Source organism: Sprattus sprattus (assembly GCF_963457725.1).
Source record: "Sprattus sprattus genome assembly, chromosome: 5".
Lineage (NCBI taxonomy): Eukaryota > Metazoa > Chordata > Actinopteri > Clupeiformes > Clupeidae > Sprattus > Sprattus sprattus.
The window spans coordinates 20,495,084-20,513,459 of NC_137924.1; the positions used below are offsets into that span (position 1 = coordinate 20,495,084).

The 18,376-nt window shown below is 43.9% G+C and overlaps 1 protein-coding gene across 4 annotated transcripts; it reads left to right on the top strand.

Annotated features, from left to right (window-relative positions):
* Positions 1–1,458: 1,458 nt before the first annotated feature.
* Positions 1,459–16,566, top strand: sf3b1 (splicing factor 3b, subunit 1). 4 transcript variants are annotated; one of them, XM_080838521.1, is made up of 25 exons: positions 1,460–1,535; positions 2,763–2,941; positions 3,998–4,099; positions 4,278–4,392; positions 7,281–7,360; positions 7,980–8,174; positions 8,337–8,574; positions 8,707–8,919; positions 9,073–9,194; positions 9,304–9,501; positions 9,601–9,702; positions 9,812–9,991; positions 10,131–10,217; positions 10,355–10,625; positions 10,841–10,986; positions 11,080–11,226; positions 11,487–11,612; positions 11,797–12,018; positions 12,375–12,557; positions 12,672–12,783; positions 12,929–13,049; positions 13,304–13,435; positions 14,944–15,216; positions 15,402–15,618; positions 15,919–16,566. In XM_080838521.1, exons 1-25 carry the CDS (start codon positions 1,505–1,507, stop codon positions 16,075–16,077), a joined length of 3,951 nt encoding a protein of 1,316 aa, XP_080694647.1. In that variant the 5' UTR covers positions 1,460–1,504; the 3' UTR covers positions 16,078–16,566. The 4 variants fall into 4 exon arrangements, 2 of the variants coding, with proteins under 2 accessions (XP_080694647.1, XP_080694648.1); XM_080838522.1 differs by lacking the exons at positions 1,460–1,535; positions 2,763–2,941; positions 3,998–4,099; positions 4,278–4,392 and adding an exon at positions 4,464–6,938; XR_013968647.1 differs by lacking the exons at positions 8,337–8,574; positions 8,707–8,919; positions 9,073–9,194; ... (14 more) ...; positions 15,402–15,618; positions 15,919–16,566 and having other exon boundaries at positions 1,459–1,535; positions 6,335–7,360; positions 7,980–8,048.
* The last annotated feature ends 1,810 nt before the right edge of the window (positions 16,567–18,376 follow it).

An 18,376-nucleotide genomic window follows, 5' to 3' on the forward strand; every position in this document is an offset into this window, starting at 1 on the left:
AAAAGCAGACCCCTCCCGGGCCTAAGATCTTTGAAAATTGAGAATGGAAGATTGAGACAAGGTGCACCCTAGCAGAGGTGGAAGTGGACTGAGAGACACTCAGAGTTCAACCGTGTGTGTGCCAGTGCACAAAGTGCCAAGGCTATTTTGAGCCAAAGGATTAATTGAATGAATTCCACAGCTTAAGGTCCACACAGACAGATATTTTATGTATAGTTGTTCCAAAATGAGATGCATATATTGAAAACTGCAGATTGAAGATTTGGATTTGGAAAATGGGAAAGTTTAAAGTAAGAGAGTAATCTGCTGATAACCTTATTAACACCTTATTTAAATCTAATCAATTGAACTTCTGCACTCAGTTCAAATTCAAATTCAAAAGAAGCTTTATTGGTATGACCATAGCACTCTTGACACTTACAATTTTGGGTTAATTACTTGAGTTTCTTAGCACTCTTAAACCTGCTACTCTGTGTTGAATCTCTCAGGGTCTGTGTACAGCTAAATGTCTTTTTTCTCTTCTCGCTGACAAAAAAAAGTACCACTGAATGTTTCCTGTATTTATTGGGTGGCCCTTCAGCCCCCCTTTCTTATTATCGGCTAGTGTGCTCAATCAATTATGTTTGTGCAGTACTCTTCAAAATATTGGTTATACTTCTGTGTCAACAATGTCAAAACTAAAAATTTCCAGTTCATAAGATACACCTACGAAAACAATCTATAAATCCGCCCTTAATGACAGTTAGGTTTACAAAATATAATAGAGGTGGCGATTCAACTGTAGGGTATGATCATTTTGGAGGATGTAGTTTGTGGTGCTATTAAACTCTAGTGTTTCGGTTATTTAGAGTGGCCTCACAGATTGAAGCTGACTTTACTAAGTTTTCCTGAGCATAAGCTGTGAATGGTAAAATCCTAAATAATTAGAATGATCATAGCATAGAACTGACCGTAAGCACACCAAAAGAAGTTTAAAAAAGTATACCTCCTCATCAACAGGTTTGTACACTCTCTCAAAAATAAACAGAAATGCGGATGTGTTGACAGCTATAGACCAAAGCTTCCAGTTTTCTGTTTTAGTTAAAAGAAGGACAAAAACGATAATTGGTGTTTTTATTCAATATTATAGTAATTTCATATTCCGAGTTCGCCTGATTTTCACTGTCTGTCTGAGCAGCTTTATTAAACATCTATCCCTGTGTCATTAACCTGATCGATGGTTGTGATGAGAGGCAGATTGGCAGTTTAATGTACACAATGATCAATACATTAGTACATACATGTAGCAATACATATGTAAAGGGAAAAAACAATAGATACAAAGCGCTGAATATGTTCTATTCTATCTATGTGCTTTACCTTCATAAGTTTACTTCATCAGGATTTTCTTTTGACGCAAACTTCAGACTTTTATCGTGACACGCACTTCCTGTCCTTCTTCACAAGAGGCGGATTCGGATATGTTCTTCAGGCCTTCCTGGATTTGTTGATACGCACCACGAAAATGGCGGCGAAGATCGCCAAAACACACGAAGGTAATAATACATTTTAAAAGTGTAATGTGGATCAATTGTGTATATATTGTGCATGCCAGTGCTTTCCTTACAGTTTGACATAATTTAATGAATTCAGGATGCTTTCGAACGTGTTAAGTAGTCAATTCACGGTGGTGAGATTACAGTGAATAGATAATGGCGTCAAGACAACGTAGCTAGCTAGCATAGCGTGGTTGTAAGCGTTCATACTGCGTATTCAGAATTGCATTTAACGTTACTTGAGAAGTTATGCACGTGCATATGTTCATCAACTACGGTGTAGTTTGATATTTTCAACGTGTTTCTGTGCAAATCCACATTTACACATTCATTTAAGAAAATGTAAGGCTTCACCGTAATCATAACGTGTCCAATGTTAGCTAAATTAGCTACTCCTGGCTAGCCTTTTCAATCCTGTTACTTCAAAATGGCGCATGGAACTTGGTATTCAATCTGATATTGTGACAATTACATTTAAATCTAAATTGCATCAAGGTGCTAAAATACACTACACAGTTGATGTTTGGCGATATGATGACTAGCTAAAACTAAAGTAAGATGGGTATGTTAACCTTCCAGCTAGCGTTACTGGAGGATAGCTAGCTACTAACATAAAGGCCCATGTTTAGATGTAACGCTACAACTGGCGGTCTGCAGTGCTAGCCATGGGAAATGACATCAGAATAAACCTGGGTTTACCAATTAATACGAACCGCCGTTAGATGGGTAGTGAACTGATGTAAAGTTATATGAAGTTGCGTTGGTGCACCGGAGAAGTTGATTCCAACGAAATGAGATCGACTACTTACCACAGTTCAATGCCTCAAATAGTTAAAGAAGCCTTGTTGTAATCACACTGTTTGCGGCAAAGTTTAAATGATAAAAGTGTCACGGTGGCCCATCATCTTGGTGAGACTGTCTAGATTATTTACGTAATGATAACAGTTAGCCAATATTACGATAGTGTGTATGGATTGTATTGGATATCAAGATTGCTGTAGACTGGCATTAAAGCGCAAATGCATCACTTAATATTCTGTGTATGACACTGTGACATCAGTTTGCGTAGTAGACTTGGAAACTTGCTGAAACATATAATTTAGGTGATCCAAAAACTACTTTTTAGAAATTGAAGGCAATGACTAACAATGTAGTGATTTAAAACCCTCTCAATTTTCCTTCTGTTGTATCTGTGGTCACTGAAGTGTTGCTCTCTGTCATCCACAGACATAGAGGCGCAGATCCTGGAGATCCAGGGGATGAAAGCCGCCCTGGTGGAGAAAGAGGGTGTGGAAGAAGGTGTGGGGCTTGATTCCACTGGATACTACGACCAGGAGATCTACGGAGGGAGTGACAGTCGCTTTGCAGGATACGTCACCTCCATCGCTGCCAATGAACAGGAGGATGTAAGTCCATCAACATCACTTTCTAACAAAGCCCTCTGGTCAGGTTTTATTCCACTGCTGAATAGGGATTCACCGATCCGCTTTTTTCACCTCCAATACCGATCTGAGGTTTAGTATCGACCGATACCGATCCGATACCGATATTAAAAAAAAAACAGTACGAAACTATGGTAACTGTGTGTATGTGTGTGACTTCACATGCGAGAGGGAGAAATGAGGAGTGCATGACATGAGATCTTGGTGCATTTTTTTGCTCATTTGCTACTTAACATCATGTCTAGTCATCACTTTCAATTCATAACATAGGCTAAAAATAATCACAAATAATGAAAGTTCTAACTAGCGCTAGTGTTCATAGTAGTTAGCATTCGTATATCCGCTAGCGTCAACTTTTACGTTACATTGTAGAGGCTCAGCATGGTGACCTGTTAATGTATTTGCTGGTTCTAGTCTGTTAAAAGACCCACGATTACCAAAGCAGTATTCTTTATCTCCCTTTAATGTTCATTCATCAATTTCCATTACATGACGATGCATGTGATCCTACATATGTGTGTGTCTGCAATGAGAATGGGGACTAATTAGCACTGCACTGAATTACTTTAACATGAGTTATTGCTACACGATAACAATTACACAACTAATATTACTCGATACATATAATTGTGGACATTACACAAGGCAACATGAATCTCATTCATAGCTCATCCTGTCGAAATCTTAACAGGATGAACCCATCTTTATTACAGCGAATCAACATCAGGACATAACTAAATCGCTGCTTAGCATGCTAATCGCTACTAATAGCAACGTGCACTCATAATGCACTACCTATAGACATAAATATAAAAATATATATATTTGTCACCGATACCCGATCTAGAAATGTCTTCAATATCGGTACCGATACAAATATCCGATCGGTGCATCCCTACTGCTGAAGTGTTGAGGGGGACCTGCTTGTTTTTGATGTCCATGTGTGTTGGTTGTGGAGATGTTTACAAGTTGGGATAGCCGGGTGCTGCTAGGTTTAACACTCTCTCTCTCCTTTTGTAGGACGATGAGGAAGACTCTTCTACCAGTTTACTGGGTCAGAAGAAACCAGGGTACCATGCTCCGGTGGCGATACTCAATTCGATACCACAGTCAGATGAGCAGGTGAGCAAAATTCTTACTTGAAGGGTGCTATGAACTACTACAAAGTATTTCTTTATGCTGTACAGAATAAAGTTGTTGGTCCATTAACTGGATTTTGTGCCATTTTTGTGTTGAAACTGACATAGTTGGTTTTTGAAATCCTCTAAAGAAAACCTTTTTTTCCCCCTTGCTCTTGCAGTACGATCCGTTTGCGGAGCACCGGCCACAGAAGATTGTGGACCGAGAGGACGAGTATAAAGCCCGCAGGCGACAGATGATCATCTCTCCAGAGCGACTCGACCCATTTGCAGATGGTAAATTTCCTACCACTTCTCCTCCCACTGCAATGTTTGTCCTCCTTCCATCTTGATGTGCACTTCTTGTTCCTATGCTCCCCCGCCCCGACCTCTCAGTTACCAAAATCCACCTGTGGTCCAAACCAGGCGTTTCCTCTGGTGCTTAACCCTTCGAGCACCGCCTAACATCTTGCTCCCCAGACAAACTTTCCCTTCGTATCTCTCCTTCTTTTAGCAAGGAACAGATGGGTGTACTCTCCCTCTACAGCTCTTCATTTTAAAACTTCCACAATTTGTGTAAAAGGTTGATTTTTCAAACCAGATGCTGAGGATATTTGTGGTTGTTGGTATCCTCGATTGACAAAAGGTGTAAACTTGTAAAGATCGCCTTTGCAAATGGTAGACGGGGAGAGGTACAGTATGTTTTTGGGGAGTGGTAGTTGGGTGTCACCTTTTTAAAGCGTGCCTAACCAGACGTGGGTTGCAGGTAGGTGTGTTCATGGGGGTCTCGAAGGGTTAATGGATCTGGGTGGAAATGTGAGGTTTTCATGATGTATGGTTTATAAGGTAAAGCAGGGCATTTAAATTCAGATATACAATAAGGCTGTTAAACTAAGGAAAATGACACAGTGACAGAGTGCTTGGTCACTTTGGCTTTCTGACTTGGACAGCAAATATCGCCCTCACCCCTCACGGCATTAAGTCAGCTGCACATCATAGGTCTAGTTTCTGAGCCAGTGGAACAAAGATGTGCTCGTAGTTTATTTGTATCCAACCTTTTATCATCTTAATGTAGGCTATAGGTATAATCCAGCCAATAATCCAATTTGATCGCTAGCACACCTTATATATGACTTCACTTGAGTGGCATAGCATTAGTATGCACATGAGTCTTATTGTAATAAACTTCGTAGACTAGAGAGAGAGTGTTCCATTATATCTATACTGCAATTCACTTAACATGAGGAACCTCAAAGAATATGCGATCCACTGTGTGCTGATCCCACCCAGCTAATAAGGTTGTTCTGCACTCAGTGTCAAACATAATGCCCCTCTTAAATTAAGGTCACACCAGCCCTTCTGGCTTACTGTGCAGTTATGCAGCCCCTAGTTGGCTGCCTTTTCTTCAGTGGCTGAAGTCATGTCATGACCACCTATGGTACAATTGCTATGCGATGCCAAGTATTGATCCCTCTTGTCACGTAATAGTGCTGCATATCAGGGTCATATAAAATGTTCAGTTGTCCAGTGATGGTGCACTGCACATATGACAAAAAGTGGGGCACATGGGAACAGCACTCTTGAGAAAACATTTATGTTTCCGTCCATGTCACTGAAAGACAGATTATCCCGTAATATGTAACATTTCCAGTCGAGAGGAATGTCAGCAGTGGCTCTGTTGGCAGTGACACTCTCCAGTTCGTTTACATTTCACAATGGTCTCAAATGACTGCCTGTGGGCCTTCTGCCACTGGAAGTAGCTGTTTTTGTCTTCCAGACTTGGACAGGAAGTCCAGAAATGGCCGGAATTTTATTTTAGGATTTCTGATGGTAGCTTACACCAAGGGTGTATACACAACAGTGGCCCTTGGGTTTCTACTCTCTGACAGTATATTATCTGGCCTTATTTTTCAAGTAGTGTTCATTCTCAGATGCATTTTTCCCAGACCTCCCCACTGGCTGTCTATGCACAAAGCTTTACAGTAGTTAAAAGGGGAAACCCACACCCAGCAGTAACAGACAACGATAGGCTGACCTTAGAGCCTCAGTGAATCTCATGTAAGGGACCATCAGCCTGCATGTAGTTAGCTGGAGGTAGTCACCATCTGCTGTATGCCAAATTGTTGTTGTAAATATTTCCATTTTACATCAATTGTAAAATAGAAATATGTCATTTCAAAAATCTGTGTACCACAAATAAACCGGCCCATACTAACTGTCCTTAATTTCTCTCCTACAGCAGTACTGCTTTGCCAGTCCTGTCTGCACTCTCTTAAGGGTGCAGCAACTCATCCTGTGTAGGTTATGGTGAACAAAGCACAGAAGAGGGGTTTTTCTTTTTGGTAGTCATATCAGGGCCCTTGGAAAACATTCTTTGGCCATTAACACAGGCCACTGTCAGAGAAATGCTCTGTGTTTTAGTCATGACTATAAATATGAGTGTATATTTATATCAGAGCTGCAAGATGGAATTGCCCCCACTCATTACTTTAATATAGACACAAGCCTTAAGTGTCCCAAAGAAGAGGAAGTGAAGCATCCCAAATTCAGTCAAATGGAATTTCAAATCAAATTGCTCTGTAATTACCTTAGTCTTTGTCTCAGTTCAGTAATTGAAAAAAAAAAAAAAACAATTTAGATTTTCTCCTCTCTCTCATTGAGGTGTTAGTGAAAGGAGCTTTTTTTTTTTTTTTTTCTGAGTGACGTTCACATCACAGGTGGTATGCTTTTGTGTGTGAGTTCCAACCCTTTTCCAAAGTGTTACTAATGGTAAAGAGAAATTTTCTAGGCTTCTTTTCTGCCGGTTGAAGTCTGACTGCAGATGGACCCTTGGCACTGAAAGTGTACGTATTCTGGAGAGCACAGCCCAGGACCCCCCTGCACCAATGATGGCTATATCCTCTCCTTATCACCTCTTAAGAGACAAAAAGCAAAGTCAATGTACCTGCCTGTTGTAATGTATCAGAGCCATGACTGTATGTAGCTGTATGTAGGGCTGTTTTTTCCCCCTTGTGACCGAGCTGTAATGAACATCAAAGGAAAGTAAAGTAAAGAGACTCACTGAGTAAAGTGAAGGGCCACCTAGGCTGTCTTGTGATGTTTGCTGATGTGTGTGTGTGGGTGCAACCGTTGCTGCTCATATCCGTTTAACCGTCTGGTGTGTATGTTGGTGCTCTTTCGAATAGGGGGGAAAACGCCAGACCCAAAGCAGCAGGCTAGGACCTACATGGACGTCATGAGGGAGCAGCACCTGAGCAAGGAAGAGGTAGGGTCTTCTTAACAACCCCAGTGGTAGGGGTGGGGGGGGGGGGGCATCGACTTCTATTTCTCTCGATTCTCTACAGAACGATTCTGCCTCGATTCAGAAAAGTTCAATCGATTTTTTTAAATTAAAATATATATATATATATAAATATATATATATATATATATTGTTTTTTTACTCATCCGTTCTGTGTTGAAATGCAAACTGCATCGATTGTTCATAGAAATTGCATTGTTCATAGAAAGTCATAATTGTGACAAGGAAAAGCTTTTTCTCTAATACAAAAATAGAGAAGGTAATTCATCTGTTTGTTTTCTTTAATTATCAAACACAAAGTAGGAAGTGACTTGAGACTCTGAGTGGCAAACTCAAATGTTTTAAAAATCATTATTTATTGATAATCGTATATTGGTTTAGAACCCATAATCGATTTCGAACCGAATCGTTGACCTCGTGAGGTGCCAAGAGATTCCCACCCCTACCCAGTGGTCTCAACTTTATTATCTGCTATTTTCAACAGAGCCTTATTTTGTGGTTAGTATAAAATGCCCCTATGTATTTACGTACTCTGTGCTGTCATGAAGGTCCCCACTAATCCCCTGTGTGTCCGTCTCTGCAGAAAGAGATCAGGCTGCAGATGGCAGAGAAGGCTAAGTCCGGAGACCTGAAGGTGGTGAACGGCTCTGGTAAAGATGCCACTGCAAAAGAAGCCAAACGCAAGCGCCGCTGGGATCAGACGGCTGAGCCCACAACACCCAGCAATGGCACTCCCAAGAAAATGTCCAGCTGGGACCAGGCAGATGCCGGTGGCGAGGTAACCTCCTAATCTGGGAATAATGAGTAACTCTCTTAAATGCCCTGTGGTTTTGCCTACTGATATTTATTAGCATGCCTCAGAGGTTGTGGGATTCTACCTTATGTCCTTACTGTTGCTGTCTGCTACCACTGCTTATGTGTGTTGGTCTTCTCCATTCAGACACCAGGACACACACCTGGACACACTCCCTCCAACAGCCGCTGGGATGAGACCCCGGGGCGCCCTAAAGGCAGCGAGACGCCCGGCGCCACCCCCAGTAGTCGCATGTGGGAGCCCACACCCAGCCACACACCTGCCGGAGCTGCCACGCCTGGACGAGATGCCACCCCAGGCCACGGGGGCACCACACCAAGCGCTCGCAAAAACCGCTGGGACGAAACGCCAAAGACAGAGAGAGGTGAGAGAAGCACCCCCCCCCCCCCCCCCCCACATCAGTCACGCTCTTGGCATTCATGGTTTTCACGTATAGGGCAAAGCGCAAAAGGTGTTTCTCCAAACTGATCTTTCTCCACAAACTCCCATTTTCCAGAGACCCCAGGCCATGGCAGTGGCTGGGCCGAGACGCCTCGCACAGACCGGGGCGACGAGTCTGTGGGGGAGACGCCCACCCCCGGCGCCAGCAAGCGGAAGTCCCGCTGGGACGAAACCCCTGCCAGCCAGATGGGCTCCTCCACCCCTCTGCTCACGCCTGGAAAAACACCCATCGGCACGCCAGCCATGCACATGGCCACCCCCACCCCAGGTGAGTGTCTGAGCTCGTCAAGTGTTTTTTACAAGTATTAAGAACACAGGCGGTCAGGGAAGTTGTACTAGTTGGGTGCATTTTTTTAAATGTATTTATTTTCATGACCATAGTTGTAGCATGCTTGTTGAAAGGCGACTGTTGTGCTTCCAGGTCACCTGATGAGCATGACCCCAGAGCAGCTGCAGGCCTGGCGCTGGGAGAGGGAGATAGATGAGAGGAACCGCCCTCTGACTGACGACGAGCTGGACGCCATGTTCCCAGAAGGATACAAGGTACCGTATAGCACACCTGCCTTTCACCCATAATTGCCCTCCCATTGCGTTTATGACATTAGTCTTTATAAGTATTCGGTTTCTCACTTCATTGCTTAAATGTCTCCAGGTCCTGCCACCACCTGCGGGCTACGTTCCCATCCGCACCCCGGCCCGCAAGCTCTCAGCCACCCCCACTCCCATCGGGGGCATGACTGGCTTCCACATGCAGACGGAGGACCGCTCCATGAAGCAGATCAGTGACCAGCCCTCCGGCAACCTGCCCTTCCTCAAGCCAGACGACATCCAGTACTTTGATAAACTCTTGGTGAGTTTCGGTTTCGGACTCGGGAGAAGTTGGTTTCCGCTGACAGGTCAGCGGAGGTGGGTTGTGTTTGTTCTAACATGAACCCTGTTGTTATTTCAGGTGGAGGTGGATGAGTCCACTCTGAGCCCAGAGGAACAGAAGGAGCGCAAGATCATGAAGCTGCTGCTGAAGATCAAAAACGGAACACCACCCATGAGAAAGGTGAGCGTTCCCTACTGCCCCCTCCCCAACCCCTCACCCTCATCAGTCTTTCTGCTTAGGATAATCCACTAAGCTGTGCTAAAATCTTGGACTCTCTGTGTCCTTCCAGGCTGCTCTGAGGCAGATCACAGATAAGGCTCGCGAGTTTGGCGCGGGGCCTCTCTTCAACCAGATCCTGCCCTTGCTCATGTCTCCCACACTGGAGGACCAAGAGCGCCATCTGCTGGTCAAAGTCATTGATCGCATCCTGTACAAACTGGACGACCTGGTCCGACCATATGTACACAAGGTACCTCTAGGCTTCAGTATTTTGTGGTTATTAACCATTTTAGTGACCCTCAAGTGCTGTTCAGATTTGCATATCATGTAATTGATTATTATGAATGGTTTGCTTCTTTTCTGATCTACTTTGACCCTCTGCTAAACAGATCCTTGTGGTGATTGAGCCCCTGTTGATTGATGAAGATTACTATGCCAGAGTGGAAGGCAGAGAAATCATATCCAACTTGGCCAAGGTGAGGACTGGCTTCTCCCTGTATCAACACTTCATTTTAGATAATTTAAATCAAAAGTGAAGACCTCACTCGCATGTATTGAACGTGAACTACTGTTCCAGCTTATATAAAGAGGTACGTCTGGTTGTTTCCCCTAGGCTGCTGGTTTGGCCACCATGATCTCCACCATGAGGCCAGACATTGACAACATGGACGAGTATGTGAGAAACACCACAGCTCGTGCCTTTGCTGTGGTGGCGTCGGCTCTGGGCATCCCCTCCCTGCTCCCCTTCCTCAAGGCCGTGTGCAAGAGCAAGAAGTCGTGGCAGGCTCGCCACACTGGCATCAAGATTGTCCAGCAGATCGCCATCCTCATGGGCTGTGCCATCCTGCCCCATCTCCGCAGCTTGGTGGAGATCATAGAGCACGGTTAGTCATCTGAAGCTAAAGCACACACGGCTATCCTGTTGGCTGTGAAATTGCCTTGATATTTGCTGCTGTTGAGGTGCCTACTATATTTCCTGATGGTCCATTTAATAATAATTGCTACAATTGCTGATGGAATTGGGATAGCAAGTGTAACTATTATTTGGTGGGTAGACACGGACAAATGTATGAAAGTATTTACTTCTTGTGACTGTTAGGTCTGGTTGACGAGCAGCAGAAGGTGCGCACCATCAGTGCCCTGGCTATCGCTGCTCTGGCTGAAGCTGCAACCCCGTACGGTATCGAGTCCTTCGACTCAGTGCTGAAACCCCTCTGGAAGGGTATCAGGCAACACAGAGGAAAGGTGAGTCGGAGATCACCTGTCAATGAAATACTAAAAGCACACATTTTACTCCTTCGTGTCAGCTAGAAGTGCTAACGTCTTGTTTGCTCGCAGGGTCTGGCTGCCTTCTTGAAGGCCATTGGCTATCTGATCCCCCTTATGGACGCTGAGTACGCCAACTACTACACCAGGGAAGTGATGCTTATCCTCATCCGAGAGTTCCAGTCTCCTGACGAGGAGATGAAGAAGATTGTGCTCAAGGTGAGTCTTTGCCCCATGTGATCAGTGAGGCTCTACCATTAATTAATGTCTCCCCAGCCTATGCTCAGCCTGGTCAGGTTCAGTGAAATGGCTTGCATACTTGACCTTGAATAAAACTCTGAGTATAGACTTTACAGAGACTCTTTAGTCCCTCCTGATATTGTTCTCAATGCGTCGCACTGCCGTCTTGTACGGTTTGGGAATATGTGCAGATTATGGCCAATTGAAATCCTAATAAATCGCTTGTTGTGTTCTTGTAGGTGGTGAAGCAGTGCTGTGGCACAGATGGTGTGGAGGCCAACTACATCAAGACAGAGATCCTGCCCCCCTTCTTCAAGCACTTCTGGCAGCACAGAATGGCCCTGGACAGGCGCAACTACAGACAGGTACAATCCCCTAGTTGTGAAAAATAGTGTTCAAATGAAACCAGTTTGGAAATGATATCTGGAGTATTAGTAGTTTATTAAAAGAATAAAGATTGGCATCATGTGCAATTTGTGCAATAGTAGAGATTCACACTTTTGTCAAATTAGTTAAGTTCATCTCACTTAAATGCCTGTCACCCTACAGCTGGTAGACACCACAGTGGAGCTGGCCAATAAGGTTGGAGCAGCGGAGATCATCTCGCGTATCGTGGACGACCTGAAGGATGAGGCTGAGCAGTACAGGAAGATGGTGATGGAGACCATCGAGAAGATCATGGGCAACCTGGGCGCGGCTGACATCGACCACAAGCTGGAGGAACAGCTGATCGACGGCATCCTGTACGCCTTCCAGGAGCAGACCACTGAGGTGAGTCAACCGTAGCAACATGTCATGGTGTTTCTTGGTGCTAAAGCTGTTGTGGTAGAATTAGTGCAATATATTTCGTTCAAAAAACATGCATACTAATTCATAACAGTTGAATGAGTAACAGGTGAGCCAGTATTCCCAAAAGAGCCTTCGGTTTGTCATGCTGTTAAGCTGCTGTGGAAGACTTAGTGCATGAGATTTTGTATAAAAAAAAAAGTGCATTCATTCATTAGAATGAGTGTAAGGTGTCCATGGCACACCATTTCAAGTCTCTTTTTTTTTTTAGTACTAGACATAAATACAGAGGCGTATTTGAATTTGATTCATTTCATAACTCGTGTCTGTGTCCCTTCCAGGACTCTGTGATGCTGAATGGGTTTGGTACGGTGGTCAATGCTCTGGGCAAGCGGGTAAAACCTTACCTGCCTCAGATCTGCGGTACCGTCCTCTGGCGTCTCAACAACAAGTCTGCTAAAGTCCGTCAGCAGGCCGCTGACCTCATCTCACGTACCGCTGTGGTGATGAAGACCTGTCAAGAGGTGCGAAAGACGGACACACACACACACACAGTCACACACACACAGTCTGTGACCATTCCTGTGTTTGGCCTTTCCTCTCCATGCTAATAATAGTGACCTTATTCCCGATTACAGGAGAAGCTGATGGGTCATTTGGGTGTGGTGCTGTATGAGTACCTGGGAGAGGAGTACCCAGAGGTACTTGGTAGCATCCTCGGAGCCCTGAAGGCCATTGTTAACGTAATCGGTAAGTCATTACCCAAAATTCGTTTATGGGTTTATAAGTGAGATTGTTATGAAGTGAGTGTAACAGTTGGACGAAAGATCTGTTAAACAACAGTTTGGTCCCCTATTAGCACAGCATATTGATTTTGAATGCTTTAACCCTGCAGGTATGCATAAGATGACCCCGCCTATCAAAGATCTGCTCCCTCGTCTGACTCCCATTCTGAAGAACAGACACGAGAAGGTGCAGGAGAACTGTATCGACCTGGTGGGCAGAATCGCTGACAGGTCAGTACAGCCCAGAGTAATCCCCACTCAGACTTTTATGAATGATGGTCGAAAATAATTAAATTATTCTCATAGGAGATGACTAATGTATCTGCAGCTGTTTGTACATTACAGCTTACAGTAAATGAAGAGAGAGGGAGAGAGTGTATGTGTGTGTTTATATATATCAGTGTTTGTCCAGTAAAATATGGAAGTATTTCCACTGTGAATTTCGTGTCCCTGGGCAAGGCTTAATTGCTGGTCTCATGTTGCAGGGGTGCTGAGTATGTGTCTGCCCGTGAGTGGATGCGCATCTGCTTTGAGCTGCTGGAGCTGCTGAAGGCCCACAAGAAGGCCATTCGCAGAGCCACTGTCAACACTTTCGGCTACATTGCCAAAGCCATTGGGTAAGTGTTTTTTTTTTTCTTTCTCCAGCGAACAGTCCTTTACTTCAAAATATGATATTGACTTCTGGGATGAACATGGAGTAAGCAGCGTCTGCTCCCAATTTCTACCTGTTCATCTTTGCTGTATGCTTAAGGTACTTCTCCTTATTCAACACTGAGTACACCTGGGGACATTGCTGGACACAGAAATGGCAAATAAAATGTAGCTCGTAAATAAAAACTGGGGAGAAGGCTGCAACAGTCTGGAACAAGAAGGCTGAAGTCATGGGTGTGGTACCTCTGCCTGGAGCTGTGTCTCACTACCAAGCAAGCCTGCTTTTAGTGCTTCTCACAAATATGACAAGTGATTCATTCTGTCCTAAGAAGAGAATTTGTGCAGGCTTTGTTATGTCGGCGACAACTACTTTAGAGCAAGTTATGTCCTCCTACGAGTCACACAATAAATCCACACGTGTGGTTGAAGATGGTCTTACCGACCATAGTGACGGACTGGTCAACTTAGTAGGCATGTAATGCTCTGCTGCATAAGCAGAAATGCTGTTTCTGTTCCAGCAGACTCTAGCATATACAAAGCACTAATCCACCTGGTTCATACATCTCGCTGTAGTCTGTTTGAAGGCTTGCCAAGTTGTTGCTGAATGTTTTCTAGGCAGGGAAAGTCTCACGTATTCTGCGTCATCTGAAGTTTAAACAAAGCCAAGCTTGCTGACGTATGTCCTGGGACAGGCGCTGGCAGTAACAGGTGCTCCTTCCCTCCAGCCAGTGAAGTATTCTGTTCTTGCCCTGAGCTTGATGGTTACTGGGCAGATTTTTTAAAAACTATTAGTGAGTTTCTTGTGGTGACATTAAGACCTTGCCTGCTTAAGGCTGTATTTGGTGTTATAGATGACACTGAGTTTAAGACATTCAGATCGCTTTTGCTCGTAGGAGGAATTTGTTTATCTGGAAATCTACCACTCCTCCATGTGCTGTTTCTTGGCTGGAGGACATATTGTGTTTTTCTAAAACTAGCAAAGGTTAACTTTACCCTTAGGGGGGTCTGTTGGAAAAATAGGAACCTGTCATCATACTTTGCGAATCTTGGGGAACTACCCACTGGATGAGGGCATGTGATTGTAATTGGGGATATGCTTTTTTTACATTTTTACACAAATATTGATTACCTCAAAGCATTGTAAATGACTGGATTCTGAGCCATCTGTTGTGACGTGTGTGGGTGGGCCTGTGCCTGGGAAGGGTGTAGAGAAATGGCTGTGAAATATTGTCTGGTGAACACATCAGCTGCCAAGGCGTGTTCAGGGAGGGTGGTTGAGGGGAATCTTGTTCAAAAACAAAATGGAGGAGAAGGTATTGAATTGCCTAACCTGTGTTGTATCATTCCTTTAATATAAAAATGTATAAAGTAATATATTTTACAATTATTACGATATTGTAATATAATATTAGATTGACAATAAAAAAAGTCTTGTGATCAAGTAAAAATTGACGCCTGTTTCCTCTTCCTTTAGTCCTCACGATGTGTTGGCCACGCTGCTCAACAACCTGAAGGTGCAGGAACGACAGAACCGCGTGTGCACGACGGTAGCTATCGCCATCGTTGCAGAGACGTGTTCCCCCTTCACCGTGCTCCCAGCTCTAATGAACGAGTACAGGGTTCCGGAGCTCAACGTGCAGAACGGCGTGCTCAAATCGCTCTCCTTCCTGTTTGAGTACATCGGCGAGATGGGCAAGGACTACATCTACGCCGTCACGCCACTCCTGGAGGACGCGCTCATGGACAGGTGAGGAGGCCTGCGTCTGTACTTAGATGGCAAGCCCGAACATTAAAATCCCTCCAAGGAAGTCAATTCAAATTTGAAGATTGTACAGTGACGAGTGCCTTTTTGAACATTGTAAAACAGTAACTTGTCAGCCCTGGTGAAGTCGTCATTCGCCCACTGACCTATCTCTTGTGCTCTCCATTCAGAGACCTGGTGCACAGGCAGACGGCCAGCGCCGTGGTGCAGCACATGTCCCTGGGCGTGTACGGCTTCGGCTGCGAAGACTCGCTCAACCACCTGCTCAACTACGTGTGGCCCAACGTGTTTGAGACGTCGCCTCACGTCATCCAGGCAGTGATGGGCGCCCTGGAGGGCCTGCGTGTGGCCATCGGGCCGTGCCGCATGCTTCAGTACTGCCTACAGGTAGGGGCTTCACCCACTACACCTCCACGGGCCTGCCTGTGCCCTCTGCTGCTCTCACACTGCATCTTTCCTTGACACCCATCTCTCTAACCCCCACCCACCCCCACCCCCCCACACACACACACACACACAAGGCATACTGGTCTGAAGCTGTCAGTTTAGTTAAACAGCCAACGTGTCTTAAGAACATTAGAACGACACTTATTGCAATTCCGATGTGCCGGGGGCAGGTTAGGCAAAGGTGCAGAGGAATCCTTTTGGCATGTTTCAGATGCTAACCTCATGTTTGTCTTCCAACAGGGTCTGTTCCACCCGGCACGAAAGGTGCGAGATGTGTACTGGAAGATCTACAACTCCATCTACATCGGCTCCCAAGACGCCCTAATAGCCCATTACCCATTGGTCTACAATGACGAGAAGAACCCTTTTGTTCGATTTGAGTTGGAGTATTTCATGTGATCACACCAAACCTGAATGTGCACTCTCTTTCTTTCCCTCTCTCCCTGTCCCTCTCTCTCTCCTTCTTTGTCCCCTCTCTGCCCAGCCTTCCTGGTTTCAAGGACCTCCTCCATTTTTTTTTATTATTATTATTACTGTTATTATAGTTCTCCGTTTGTGGGCTACACACACACACTGTAGCCGTAGATTGATTTTTAATAAAGAGAAATGGGATGAAAACGATATGACGCTTCAAGCTTGTAGATGTTTTGTGTTTGGAATGTTTTCAATGAGGAATTGCGGTAGAAGGCAAGTAGCGGCATTGCAAGAAATAAAATAAATAAAAAACAGGCAGCAAGTCTTGGTAAGCCTTCTAGTACTCGTCATGGTTTCTGTGTATTATGGCCTCTAGGAAACGCCCTCCTCACCAGTGCTCATCAATCACCCATCTGTTCTTATTGAGATGCTGTTTAATTTGATGGAATAAACATTTGTGTATAAAACTCACAAGGCCTGTGTGGTGTCCGTTTGTAACCCCATTGATGAAAGCATACTCTACTTCCACTAGTGGTAAGGTGGACCAACTGCAGAATTAGTACACATGAAATTGTTAAAAGACCTAAGCTTTTCAAATCCATGTCCACTAAGAATGTAGATTACATTAATTTACAAAGGTCATTAAGGGGTTATAGAATAAACTCAGTGTTTGACCCTTAAAAGGCCTAGATGTGAGGGCTTTTGTTTTATGTATTGTGTACAGACATTACATGTTCTTTTTTAGGGTACATTTCAGGTTATTCCAAGCTGTGTATTTCCACTTTGTTCATTAGTGTGTGAATTGCTTTACAGAATTGTCACCACCGCACACAACAGACTGATTGACTGTTCTCCAAGTATCTCACAGTGGCATTTAAATTGGGTAGAACTCTAATGTCCCGGACATAGTAAACTGGTCATTTGATCATTTCTGATAAATATTGATGACTGCTTTCATTCACAAATGAAATTAGGTTTCAGATGAATCATGTGAATATCTCAATTGACTTACATATATATATATATTTTTTTTACAGTTTTACACAAAATGAATTGTTAACACGTTGCAACGTAGGTCCATGCAGTTACCTGTCCATCTGGATTCGATATATAGTCCATTAATACAACGTAAACAAAACCCGTCTCGCCATTTCTGTGCGAACCATACATTTGTATCCATATCTGTATTTTAAATAAGCTGTGAAGGGTAAATGTTAGCAATTGAGGTATTATCAATCTACATCCTCATTATCCCACATATTATGATGACAAAAAAGCAAGGGGGGGCCTGCAGAAAGATGAGTGTTTATTTGAACAGAGGTAGGGGTGGTGCTTCTGGGAGCATGTGCCTCTCAGCACAGTTGCAGGGATGGAATGTGTTTTGACTAGAGCCAGGGACAGTGTTAGCTCTGAGGCCCTCTAGATTAGTGCTGGTGAGCAAGGAAATTGGCATGCTACATTAAACACTACTCTGTCCATTTAGTGTTCATGTCTGGTGGTCAGGTGAGCTTTCTGAAGCTTTCACATGGCTGGAAGACCCAGCCTCAAAAACCCATGGAAAATGTATAGAGCTGACTTATATGTGTCTGTTTTGGACTTGAGACTTGCAAAAGCAAACGGTGACTGGGAACTGAAAACTACTTGCCTGGATTTGCCCATACTACAACGTCACAGCACCATACTTGAAAAGTAAAATGCAAATTCTTCAGAAAAAAAATCATTTAATGTGTTAGTGAGTCAAAGTAGAGGAGCCAGTAGACTAGCGTGGGAACAAATGTGTCAAATGGTTTGGACATTTAAAGGACATCTATTGTTTTGAGTGAGAAGATCGATTATGTTAGTGTGTAGCGTGTTTAGACCTTAAGTGAGTTTGACACTGCCTGAAGCCTGTGGCTGGCCTGCACAAAACGGATATGCTGATACCATGGGTGAATGTGGTGTGGGTGGGTGTATGTGGATCACCTCAGTGCCTCACAGGAAGCTGTGCCAAAATGTATGATGACTGATGGCTTGTGTGAACTACATTTTAAAACTGCAGTAGGCTTATATTTTGTATACCAGTAGAGTATAATCCTTTAATATACCACTGAAACTCAAACTGAAATTCATTTTTTGTTTTGTTCAGGATACAAATATAAATACAAAGATAAAAGACTTTCATCATGTGACACAATTGTGTTAATTACACATTAGTTACATACAAGATAACAAACAATGTTAAAACTTGTTTCAATACAACAAGGAAGCCAACTGTGAAGCCAGATATTTGTGAATGACCATGCTT

Excerpts from the sequence above, each read along its gene's own strand:
- sf3b1 (XM_080838521.1), top strand. The coding sequence starts at position 1,505 with ATGGCGGCGAAGATCGCCAAAACACACGAAG. Across the intron at positions 9,992-10,130 it reads TCCGACCATATGTACACAAG|ATCCTTGTGGTGATTGAGCC; the intron begins GTACCTCTAGGC and ends TCTGCTAAACAG. Across the intron at positions 12,558-12,671 it reads TGATGAAGACCTGTCAAGAG|GAGAAGCTGATGGGTCATTT; the intron begins GTGCGAAAGACG and ends TCCCGATTACAG.